Raw genomic sequence first — 13,164 nt, forward strand, 5'->3', positions numbered from 1 at the left:
ATTAAAGTCCCCAACTAGCATCCATTCCCTCCTAGTTTGCTGGGATAAATCCAACAACTCCTGCCACAATCTTTTACGATTATTTTCTTGTGGGATAAATTGAAAGTTATGTCGGGGTCAGACTCCACCTCATGTTGGGTTAGTGGAACCCAATTCATTATTGTAGTCTAGGCGTTGTTTGGCATTTTGTAGTGGGCAAATGTACCAGGCCCATTTGAAAGAACCCAACCTCAATCAAGTCTATAGAAAATATTAACAAAAATCCTTTTGCAATCCTGGTTCAGCACTTAACCTACCTGACGAATTTAATGGGAGTCAAAGCCCGCTATGAGCCTATGAGGTATACGTCAAGTTTGCATCTAATCAACAAATCCATTAACAGTAAAAGTGGATTTTTGGTCTGGGCGGTCGAGGGGAAGAAAGAGAGAAGGGTGACGTAGCAATAACGAAAAGCGCGCACACGGTAAGGAATAAGGATGCGCTTTCAAAATACGCGGTCGGGCAACGCTTAACCATGAATAAATAAATTCAAAACAATTTCGGTTGTCGTTTTGACGGATAATTCTGATTTCTGAAGCTCCGCAGCACAGCATAGAAAGGTAGAAACTAAACTTAAAGAGAAAGAGGTCATATTTCTTTTTTGAATCCGACTTGTCGTTTCGATGGATGATTCTTCAGCGCATAGAGATCGCAGGCCAGAAGCACTCGGAGACCTTGGGGTCCTTCCCGATGAAACCCTCTGCTCAATCTTAGAGTCTCTCTCTCCCCGCGACGTTGCTCGCCTTGCCTGCGTTAGCAGGTATTCACATCCATACCTACCTTTCTTTCTTTCTTGATTTTGCTTCATGAACACTTGATTCATCATTTGAGCTTCACATTACTCATTAGCTGCCATGCTCTGCTTTCTTTCTTGTCGAATCATTTTAACAGAATCTCGATTCATACATGAAATTCGTATACAGCGTTTCGTTATTCATTATTCATTCACTTCACGGTAGTTCTGCAATGCTTATGCTACAAGGCTTGATTAAGAAGCAATTTTTTAGATATAGGCATTTAACCCCTAAAAGAAAAAAAAAAAAAAATCAGACTTGAGAGTTCATCTGAACTCGAGTAGGTTAGGCTCGTAACCTCAATTTAGGGACCTAAACTTGTAACTCTGTTAACTCGAGAGAGTCTGATAAGGTTGACTGAGTAGTGAGTACAGTGGATTCTGGCCAATTTTTTATTTACATTCTTCGGTTAATCTTTGTGGGCAGTGTCATGTACGTGTTGTGCAATGAGGAACCACTGTGGATGAGTCTATGCCTTAAAGGGGCATCTGGTTTGCTTCAGTACCAAGGCTCTTGGAAGAAAACTACCCTGCTGCATAAGTATGTTTCTCCTGTCTTCCATTGATGCTTCTAAGTTAACATTCATTATCCATTTTCCTTTTTGTTTTGGTTTGTACTTTTATGCTTACATATTGGGAATCATGAATGCAGTGAGAATCTGCCAGACAAATACAAAGAGTATCAACCACGACTACTATACTTTGATGGTAACAGTTTTGATTCTGCAGGGATCTTATGAGCCAATTTATATGTTTCCTCTAAACCAGGGATATTTACCTTCCTGCAGGGTTCAACTCTTTATTTTTGTACAGGAGATTATACCGATGTCATACCACATTGGAGTCGTTTCATGCAGATGATGGAAATGTGGAAAGAAGGAAAGACCTATCCTTGAAGGATTTCTATGACCAGTATGATGCAAAGAAACCGGTACAAAACAAAAATAACTATACTAGTAATCTACATTAGTTTTTTCCCTCATCATGGTTATGTTTCAAAATTTCAATGTGTATCTTTAAGCTATGTAACCAACAAAAAAATGGGTGTATTTGCTTCAGTTTTTGTTTTGTTTCTTTTTTTTGCTAAGTGATCTATATGCAACTTTTTCTTTTTTCAGAAGCAACTTTTACAACTTATGAGAACATGGGAGTATTTTAGGTTTTACTGTTTTTTTTCCCTTTCAAATATACCGTCAAACCTTTTTGGCAAATATCTTTTAATTAAAAAGAATCACTTATTTTCTTAATAAAACTAAAGTAAATGGACCACCCAATATCTTCAAGCTCTATCTTCTAATTGTTCCTTTTTGTTTCATAATTTGTTTTGGAGGAATAGGAGCTACCTTTGGTCAATGGTACTGTTTTTCTTTTCTTGTAAAGATGGAAATTTGAGAGATAAGTAAATATTATCTAACTCAAGGGGTCCATTACACATGATGTTTTGTGTTGTAGTTGACACTATTTCTGTTTCTACTGGGATTTTATTGTTGATGTTTACAAGTTTGATGAATTACAAACCCCAGGTTATGCTTACTGGATTGGCTGAGACATGGCCTGCCAGGCATAAATGGACAACTGATCAGCTGTTGCAAAACTATGGAGACGTAGCATTTAAAATTTCCCAAAGGAGTTCTCGGAAGGTCTCCATGAAATTCAAGGATTATGTCTCATACATGGAAGTTCAACATGATGAAGATCCCTTATATATTTTTGATGAAAAGGTGCTTGGATAGGGATATTCATGTATCAATAATGCTCTGGCTGTCTCCATCCACCATTTCCTTCTCTTATTCTTGTCCTTTCAATTTGAGAGCTTGGGAGTTCTTTTAATTTTTATTTAATAATTTGTGTACAGTTTGCTGAAGTTGCACCTAGCTTATTGAAGGATTATTCTGTACCTCATCTTTTTCAAGAAGACTTCTTTGATATCTTAGATGCTGAACAAAGACCATCCTATAGGTGGCTAATAATTGGACCACAGAGATCTGGGGCCTCTTGGCACGTTGATCCAGCTCTTACTAGTGCATGGAATACTCTTCTTTCTGGCCGTAAAAGGTAAAAAATTGAGCTACTTGACGCGAATTTTTGAGTTCTATTTGGTTGTGTAGCACAGACATCTACTGTAACATGGTAATATGGTATCTAAGGAAGCTACATGCATTTTCTGGTTTTAGTTTAATCCTTAGCTTATGTTTGGTATGGATGTCAAACTAGCCTGTTCTTGTGAATTAGCCCCATGAGTAAAACTTACATGGACATAAATCATAAAATTCCCACTGCTATGTTCAGTTATTTAACTTAAATTGTGGTTTTTGTTTTTTGATAAACAACAACAACAACAAAGCCTTGTCCCACTAGGTGGGGTCGACTACATGGATCAAATGACGTCATTGAGTTTTATCATGTATCATGTCTACAGAGAGACAATTTACATGTAGATCTCTCGTTTGACCACTTCATGGATGATCTTCCTAGGTCTTCTTCTGTCTTTCACCCCTTGTCTATCTTCCATCTCATCTGACTGAGCGCTCTGTCGGTCTTCTTCTCACATATCCAAATCATTTGAGACGCGATTCTACCATCTTTTCCACAATAGGTGCTATTCCAATTCTCTCTCTTATACCTTCATTCCTTATTCTATCCAATTGCGTATGACCACTCATCTATCTCAACATCTTCATCTCTGCCACACTTAACTTATGTTCGTGCTCTTTTTTTGCCCACCCAATACTCTGTACCATAAAGCATAGCCGGTCTGATAGTATTGCGATAGAATTTACTTTTAAGTTTTAAAAGTTCTTTTTTGTCACATATAAAACCAGATGCGCTCCGCCATTTTGACCAACCTGTTTGGATCCTATGATTTACATCATGTTCAATCTCTCAATTATGTGCACCCAAGATACTTAAAACTTTTAATTTTTTGTAAGATGTTTTCTCCAATCTTCACTTCTGTATTGGGGTTTTTCTTTCGGGGGCCAAACTTACATTCTATATATTCCGTCTTGTTACGGCTTATGCGTAGACTATACACTTTTAGAGCTTCTCTCCATAAATCCAACTTCTTATTTATGTCTTCCCTTGACTCTCCCATAAGGACGATATCACCGGCAAAAAACATGCATCATGGTATAGATTCTTGGATATGCTCTGTGAGTACTTCCAAGACTAATGTGAAAATGTATGGACTTAAGGATGATACCTAGTGTAATCCTATACCAATAGGAAATTTCTCTGTCACACCATCTTGAGTCTTCACACTAGTTGTAGCCCCATCATACATGTCTTTAATTGCACGAATATATGCGATCCTTACTTTCTTCTTTTCTAAAACCTTCCATAAAACCTCCCTTGGCACCCTATCGTATGATTTTTCCAAATTAATAAACACCATATGTAGCTTCAGTGGTGGATCTTCCTGGCATAAAACCAAATTGATTCTCTGTTACTTGTGTCTCTTGTTTCAGCCTCCGTTCTATCACCTTTTTCCATAACTTCATGGTATAACTCATGAGTTTGATCTTTCTATACTTTTTGCATCTCTGTATATCTCTCTTATTCTTATAGATAGGTACCAAGGTGCTCTTTCTCCACTCATCTAGCATCTTTGATAAACATGAGTTTTAATTTGATTCTTAGATATATATGTATCTTAGTGCTTGATTATGTTTAAAATAAGCAGTGTTATGAGGCTTTCACTTGCATTTGGTAGGTGGGCATTATATCCTCCAGGAAAGGTGCCTTTGGGTGTGACAGTGCATGTTAACGAAGAAGATGGTGATGTCAATATTGAGACCCCGTCATCACTTCAGGTACTATAATTTTGCATTTATAGTGATTTATATATATCCTCTTTATGTTGGTTCAGATCTATGATCATGTCAAGTGTATTGTGTCCAACTACTGACGTGGTTAATCATATTCTGTTTATTTACAGTGGTGGTTGGACTATTATCCTCTCCTTCCTGATGAAGATAAGCCAATTGAGTGTACACAACTACCAGGAGAGACAATTTACGTTCCAAGTGGATGGTGGCACTGTGTTTTAAATTTAGAAACAACTATCGCAGTCACTCAGAATTATGTGAATTCAAATAATTTTGAATTTGTATGTTTGGACATGGCTCCTGGTTATCGTCATAAAGGAGTTTGTCGTGTTGGATGGCTTGCTTTAGATGAAGAAACTTATGAAAATGTCAGACAGAGCACATGTTATTCTGATTTGTCTAGGAAAGAGAAAAGAGCCAAAACTATCAAAGATGTAGATAATCTAAATTCTGAAAGTACCGTAAATGGCGCATCTAGGAACTATGGTTTATGGAAAGATGGATTTTCCTATGATATAGAGTTCTTATCCATATTCTTGGATAGAGATAGAGACCATTACCTTTCCCCGTGGAGCGTAGGCAACAGCATTGGTCAACGAGAACTAAGAGAATGGTTGTCGAAGCTTTGGATTCAAAAACCACAAATGAGAGAGCTTATATGGAAGGTTAGTTTCTTGTCCCCCCCAAGTAGTGGTTACCTTATCAGATTTTATGACCTCATTTTACATATATGTCCAGGGGGCATGTATTGCCTTAAATGCTGACAAGTGGTTGGAATGTGCATCAAAAATTTGTGCCATCCACAATTTGCCTCTTCCCAGTGACGATGAAAGGCTTCCAGTTGGCTCGGGTAGCAATCCTGTGAGTTTTCATTCATCTATTTACTACTTTTCATCTCACTGGTATTTGTTTAGTTTTCTTAGGCTTTTGTGAAAATATATGGTCTTTATTGTCCTATTGTCCTAAACATATTTATGGTCTTTTCTGGGTTTGTGTTGATACTGATTTTCCTCTTGCATTCAAGAATATTGTCACATTCTTATTGATCGACTACAATATGCAGCCCAATTAATTAGTTGCCATCTATACCTCAAGGTTCCCTAGTTAAATTAGGACATGATGATGGCATGTGGTATGATTATTGGATTACCTAATAGAGTCCTTGTGGAGTATGAAGCTTCTTTTTAACTACAGTAATATTTTTTGTTCTCTAAATAGGTTTATCTAGTGGGGAACTCTGTTGTTAAGATTTTTGTTGAAGGAGGACTGGAAGCTTCTCTTTATGGTTTCGGCACAGAGGTACTTTATTGCCATTCTGTTTCTATTGCATCTGCCATACAAATCTAACTTGAATTTTGTGCCTTTTACAGCTAGAGTTTTACAGGCTACTTCATGAAATCAACTCCCCTCTCAAGAAACATATTCCTAGTATTTTGGCCAATGGGATCATTTATGTTGAAGATGGATCTTTTAACAATTTAACTTGGGATGGAAAAGGAGTCCCTGACATCATTTCAAAGAGCAATCTCATCAAGACAAAATGTGATGTTCATGGTTTCTCATTTGGGGTATGGGGCAAGAAACAACTTGAGTATAAGAATGCTGGGATGGAAATGGATGGATCGGATAGTTTAGCAGGTCACTCAAGTATATGGCCATATATGATAATAAGACGATGTGAAGGGAAAATGTTTGCAGATTTGTAAGTCTTATCCTTGTGATTCACTGATAATTTCACCATCCCGCTGAGCAACTCTAAATCTTTGATTTTGTCAAGTAGCAGTTCTCTTCTCTGAATGTTGTCTATGTTCTCCTGCAGAAGAGACACACTGTCATGGGAAGATGCAACAAACTTGGCCTCCTTCTTAGGGGAGCAGCTGAACCACCTTCATCTCTTACCACATCCACCTTTGAATATTTCATCTTTAACAGATATTGAACATGAATTGAGCTTTACTGGAACCGATGGTTGTGGTGCAACTGTTAATTATAAATCAAATACTGCAGCAGAATGGGGAGTCTTCCTAAGAAACTTAACAATGATGCGGAAGAATGTTTCAAGCCGTTTGACCAAGTGGTATAATTTGCCTTCTTTTGAGCACCTTAATTTCTTGTTGAAGAAGTTTGAATTTAAAGATATGTAAGAAGTTGCTGATGGAAAAGTATCGTTTTTGTTTGTGCATTCAATATAATGATCTTCTGATCAATTTGGAGTTTGAAGTTTCGTGGAGTTTATTTATTAACTTTATGCTTTTCCAGATACAGTGAATGTCAAATTTTAGTAGCTGTGTTTATGAAGCATTTATGAACTCCCTTTTCACTTTTGCTTCACCATGTTTAGATTGTACCTTATCCATGTGTTGCATTTGCTGCTGCTGCGTTTGTGCTTCCATAATATACTAATTTTTTATGATGAATCTTCAGTTTCTTATTCGCTCTCATTTGTCGTAATTTTGTAGGGGAGATCCAATCCCTAGCAGTTTGATAGAGAAAATTGATGAATATGTCCCGCCTGATTTTGCTAAGCTGCTAAACATAATTGAGGTTTCTCCAAACTCACTTCTTTCCTACTGGATACAGCGGAATAAAATTGGTTTTCAAATTTCTTACTTTTATTTGACTTCAGAATCTCCCAAGGGGTGCTTGTAAACCTTGCTCTTGGATTCACTCTGATATTATGGATGATAACATTTACATGGAACCATCTTCGGCTTATTCTATCTCAAGTGGGAATGCAGAAGATGCTGCCAAGGTAAATGGTCATTTGAGCAGCTATGATGAAGTGAAATCCTGGCGTCCTAGTTATATCCTTGATTTCAGTGATCTTTCAATAGGTCAGTATGTCTTCCTGCCTGTTCCGAGAATTTTTATCCGACTTCTACAATAATGTTCATCTGTTTTATAATTTACTTTTGAGCATTTTAAATATATGGCATTATCATTTATAAACTTCCAATATCTACAAGAAACTTTTGTTTGTACATTTGAACTGATGATGCGGTTTCTCTAGAACAAGACTAATGTTATCATCCCTAAATACTGTTTGATGTTCTTCAGTCTTCGCTTCCTAATAGTTTTCAATCTATCGTATGTATACATTGCGCAAGCATTCTGACGTTCTATTTGGTTGGTAGTGATTTAACAAACTTTTTTAATTTCTTTTACAGGTGATCCGCTGTTTGACTTGATACCAATTTATTTAGATGTCTTTAGAGGTGATTCAGATCTCCTTAAGCGATTTTTAGAAAGCTATAAACTTCCTTTTGCAAGTCCCATATCAAAGTACGAGTCAACAGATGGTGGTCAGAAGTATGCCCGACTTTCATATGTTGCCATGTAAGTAGTTATGGTAATTCTCTTGCATACTAGTAGTTCTTCCACTACTTTTGACCTTTTCTTTATTGCATATTTCAATCTGGGCGTGTGGGTTATATGGAAATACGGAACTAGCCACATATAAATGAATAGAAACAATCAAGCTCTCCTGAAAGATCTAAGCATGGCAAAGATGGATACCTTGTCAAAATTATCATCAGTACTTTCAAGAATCAGGAATGTTAATGGTTGTCTACCTTGCACATGGCCTTAATAAAAGTATTCAGATAATGCATAACTGAAACTCTTGAAGTAGTCTGTAGGTGCAAAACTATACATGATGTTAAATTGATAATTCTGAACCTTTCGAATGCTTGTTAATTTCTGAGAGCAATGAAGAGTTTGTTCTTTATATGCATAGGAAGTTATTTGATTGCATTGAAGTGGAAAAGCAACTGATCTTTGCTTGGATTAAGATACATCAAGATTCAAGAATACAATGTTTGACTTGAGTTATTAGATGGCGTTAGACATATTTGTGTGCCTGCCTTCTACAGAAATAGAGAGATTTTTTTTGTCCTTCCTATCAAGAAGGAGCAAGCAATTTCAAATTAACTCTGGATTTCTTAATTTTCTTTTGCAAATTGTAGGTGCTATTGTATTTTGCATGATGAGAATGTGTTGGGAGCTATTTTTACTATATGGAAAGAATTGAGATCAGCAAAGTCATGGGAAGAAGTTGAGCTAACAGTGTGGGGCGAGTTGAACAATTACAATGGCTTTCCTTGACCATCCCAGAGTGATATATATTCATGCTTAACTTGTCTAGTAGCCATAAATTTATTGTTCGACATCTTGTAAATTTGTATTATTGGTTGCCACTTGCCAGTGGCCTTTCATTGATTATATTCTGTCTAATAATTCAACATAAGTGTATCCCTTTGCTTCATGCAATGTCAAGTCATTATATAGTTTTTGGTTGGTTCTTAGAGAATGCAATTCTAGTGGCTTTTGCCCACATTAGAATATAATGCAGGATGTTGAGATTTCGAAGACGAAAAGAGACAACTTGGATAAGCTTGATTCCGAATTGTCCATTGTTCATGCAATCATACCCACACGTGTCAAATCATGGCCGAGGAACCAAAACAAGTGAATAAGAAACAGAAATGCTCTTTTGGACCGACAAATTTCGCACAAAAATCTCGAATAAATTTAAATGATGACGTGCCTTGTATTTCATGGATGTTTTTGCTTCTGAACTTGAGTCCACATCTATCGAATTCGAAGGACACATTATTACTGAAAGGGAAACGTATGTTGATCACTTGATTGTTGTTGAACTATGGTGCGCGGTTATTCAAGCATTCTGTTCCTCCAACAACAAAGATTCTGTGGTTACCTAAACCCTTGTAGCTGGTCGGAATTCGCGGATAAATAAAACAAAATTCAAATTTTAGAGATCATACAAAGACCAAAGTACTTTACAGGATTTGAGAAATCTGTGAACTGTCTCCATTTTCCTCTGGGCATGCAAATTTTTAGGTGCTTTTGGGGATGGCAAAGAGACCTGCTTAAACGGGAATATGTGGCGATGGATCCGTTATGATATAATACTTTATTTTATTTATACAAAAATCTAACGTTAGAATTTAATTAAGATTATCTTACATTTAATAAATGAGTTATGGATATTTTTTTGAGGAATGCTAGGTGCCAGTAACTTTTGTGATTTGTAGCCATCAAATAGCTATCAATGATGGTTTTAATGGTGTGAGATTGGTGTGAGATTTCATCCAATGGCTCACTTTTCTTTGCTGGTTATATGCTTGCCAGAATTTAACAAAGTTGCTGGCCCCTAGGCTTTTCCTTATTTTTAAGTTATTTTATCTTACATTTATTATTGAAAAAGGTTCAAAAGTTAGTAGAATTTATTGTTTTTTGGCAGCACTTTTAATCATTAATCTAATTTTTTTAAATTTAATAATTTAATAATGGGTAATGTTAGAGAGACAAAAAAAAAACAGCCAGAATTTGCCTTATTTAGCATTTATTAATTATCGCAACAATTAATGAATGCTAAATAAGGCAAGTTATGACTGTTTTTTACTGATTTTCTTTGGTTACCAAATATTTTCCTTTAATAATATATTTGTAATCCACATCTTTTAAATATTGATGGCTCACTACTAACCAAAAATAATAATTTGGCTGGCTTTTTAACATTTGATATGAATTTTTATGGCAACATTTGATCTAAACAAATATTTAGAAGGTGCACAAAAAGATTTGGAGTAAAATTTGATCTCTAAATTTTTTTATTTTAAAAAAAAGTGATAATTTACAATAAAAAAACTCTTTAAAAAAATTTACTTGACATAAAATTACCAAATTTTAAAGATGAATAGCTCTTATTTTTCTAATAATAATTACAAAAACCTGCATTAAAATCTGATCTCTAAATTTTTTTTAAAATATATATTTATTATTTAATTTTTTAATCACGTTTTTTAATCTTTTGAGAAATTATTTGTTATTACTAATTTTTAAAATTTTTTTGTTAACTATGTAAATTTTTAAATATTATTTTAATAATTTACTTTTAATTTATGTAATATATACGAAGATGATTATATAAATTTTAAAATTTAATTTTATTGATTAGATTTTAATAATAATAAAAGCGGATATCCATATGATGGATTAGAGTTTGGAGGAGTGATAGGAGGTTAGTAATTTTTGTGATTGATAGTCATTAAGTAGTTATCAATGATGTTTTTAAAGGTTTGAGATTTTATTTAATAGTTAAATTTTTTTTTATTAGTTATATACTGGCCAAAATTTAATAAAGTTGTTGATCTTAAACTTTTCCTTAAAATTTAATTTTTATGAACGAAGTCAAAAATGGCAAAATTTGCCCCTACTCACCATTGCCAACCCTAGATACGGGATACCCACTTTCGTTTCTTTTTAAAATTGGGTCGCCGACTTTCCATGCATGCATGTAGCGTCCCCCCAAGATGCTTAGAATTTAGAAAACTGGTTTCAAAATAAAATAATAAACTTAGAAAATGTAGTCTCAATGCATTGTACATGTTGTTTTAATCAAGATTTTAAAATTTGGGATAAGATCCTGTCAAGTAAAAAAAAAAAATAGTAAAGAGATAAAATAAAAAGTTAATTATTTTTAAATTAAAATAATGAGATATATATTTTATAGAAATTATAAAATTAATAATAATTTTTATTAATTTTTTTATTTTAGGAGACATAAATTCTTAAAAATTAATTATCTAATCATTTTAAATACTGATTTACTGATTTACTAGTTCACTCAAAATAATAAAATTATAATAAAATAATATAAAATTATAAATAAATATATAAAATATAAATATATTATAATATAAATCATAAAAATTACAATTAAAAATATAACACAACCAAAAATATATTTTTATACAAGTACAATACAAAAGTCAAATATAAAAGAAAATAGCCAACTATCAATGGTTAATAATATCATTTAGAGTCGTTTTTTCTCCAACGTTTATCGTTTGGGGTAAGTTTCAAAGTTGTCCCTAACGTTTCAATTGTCCTATTTAAGTCCATAACGTTTCAAAATTGACTCAATGTTGTCCTGCCGTTAGGGATCCGTTAACAGAATTGACGGTGGGACAAAATTGAGACGATTTTAAAACGTTAGGGACTTAAATAGGACGAAAACGTTGGGGACAAAAATGATACATAGAAATAAATTTTAATTTTATCATTTAATAATATCAATTTTTTACTATACATAGTATTCAATTATTTTTTAATCACATCTAAGTAAATTACACTTAATCATATTACTTTCATTTTAAATAAATTAATTTTTTTATAATTTTACTCTTAAAGATTTTTAGTTATCATGAAATGTTTGTAGAATGACTAGTATATAAACTTGCAGAAAAGAAAAAAATAATATATATATATATATATATATATATATATATATATATATATATATATATATATAAGGTTGAGCTTGTAGGGGTTGTAAAGGTTGAGCTTGTAGGGGTTGATCTTGGAGTGGTAAAGAAGCATCTTGTAAAGGTTGAGGGTCAGGTTGTATCGCTCGGATATTTATTACTTGTATTTGTGATTGTATAGCATGTAGACGTATCATACTTTGGACATGAAAATAATGCATCCTTCTAACATGATGAATACGTTTATTTTTAATGTTTTCTCTAAGGGTTTTTATCGATTTTATGGTTTTGGTTTGTTGTAGTAACTTTATAGTTCTAATAATCCTTTTGTTTATCTTCTTTATTTCTACGTTTAATTCTGAAGATTCATTTATTAATTCTCTTATTTTTCTTCTTATTGCCATGACTCTTGTTTTCATTCTTCTTCTAACAAGCTTTAAAGAAGTTAGCCTTTTTTGAAACTCTTTCATGTTATAAGAATAGAAATAATAACTAAGAGAATAAAGAAATTATAAGAAAAGAAAGCATAAGATAGTAAGCTTACAGAGATGAACTTGTACTATTATTGCTTGCAATGTTGATACAAACTTGATAATGATTACAAATATTGGGAGAATATATGAAGTAAGAAGATTTTAGAGTAGAGAGAATCCTTGAGCTTTCAAGTATGTGATGATCATGAATGAAGGAGGCCTTTGGTATTTATAGACCCCAAGTGATCACTGTTTGGGTACTATTTGCCGACAGTACTGTTTGCTTTTACTATTTGCCGACATTTACTGTTTTGCCGACATTTACTGTTTGCTTTTACTGTTTGCCGACATTTACTGTTTTACTTTTACTTTTTATTTTTACCTCTTTTTTTTTTTTTTTTTTTTTTTTTTTTTTTTTTTTTTTTTTTTACAGAGATCATTTTTCTTTTATGATTGGGCTTTTACATGGATTTTATATAGTTCTTACTACATTTCAAATGGATCTTGAGAATCTTGATAATAGTGGGCTGGGCTGGACTGTACCTCTTCGTCTTCTCCAAGAGGTACTGTTTGTATTGCTTGCAAAGAGCTTTGGATATCTTCTTCCGAGGTTGCCGCTGCTAGGGCTGCCATAATTTGTCGCTTCTGTGCTAAGAATTGAGTTTCTTTCTTATATGCTATTTGTTCATTGGTGGCGCTTGAGGCTGTTGTTGCTGGACGCTTTTGTGATGTTGATAACCATT

General features: G+C 33.8%; 1 protein-coding gene across 5 annotated transcripts; it reads left to right on the plus strand.

The window, feature by feature from the left end:
• Positions 1 to 365: 365 nt before the first annotated feature.
• Positions 366 to 8,945, plus strand: LOC107606163 (putative glycosyltransferase). Of its 5 annotated transcripts, none has more exons than XM_016308164.3 (17): positions 366 to 599; positions 695 to 799; positions 1,260 to 1,373; positions 1,485 to 1,540; positions 1,621 to 1,763; positions 2,356 to 2,553; positions 2,688 to 2,887; positions 4,545 to 4,644; positions 4,770 to 5,324; positions 5,398 to 5,520; positions 5,878 to 5,958; positions 6,030 to 6,361; positions 6,479 to 6,736; positions 7,119 to 7,203; positions 7,286 to 7,493; positions 7,827 to 7,995; positions 8,625 to 8,945. In XM_016308164.3, exons 3-17 carry the CDS (start codon positions 1,264 to 1,266, stop codon positions 8,761 to 8,763), a joined length of 2,757 nt encoding a protein of 918 aa, XP_016163650.1. In that variant the 5' UTR covers positions 366 to 599; positions 695 to 799; positions 1,260 to 1,263; the 3' UTR covers positions 8,764 to 8,945. The 5 variants fall into 5 exon arrangements, with proteins under 5 accessions (XP_016163650.1, XP_088349093.1, XP_088349094.1 ...); XM_088492967.1 differs by having other exon boundaries at positions 378 to 599; positions 679 to 799; XM_088492968.1 differs by having other exon boundaries at positions 461 to 599; positions 7,827 to 8,008.
• Positions 8,946 to 13,164: the final 4,219 nt, after the last annotated feature.

Source organism: Arachis ipaensis, chromosome B7, assembly GCF_059453495.1.
Source record: "Arachis ipaensis isolate K30076 ecotype BB chromosome B7, ASM5945349v1, whole genome shotgun sequence".
Taxonomy (NCBI): domain Eukaryota; kingdom Viridiplantae; phylum Streptophyta; class Magnoliopsida; order Fabales; family Fabaceae; genus Arachis; species Arachis ipaensis.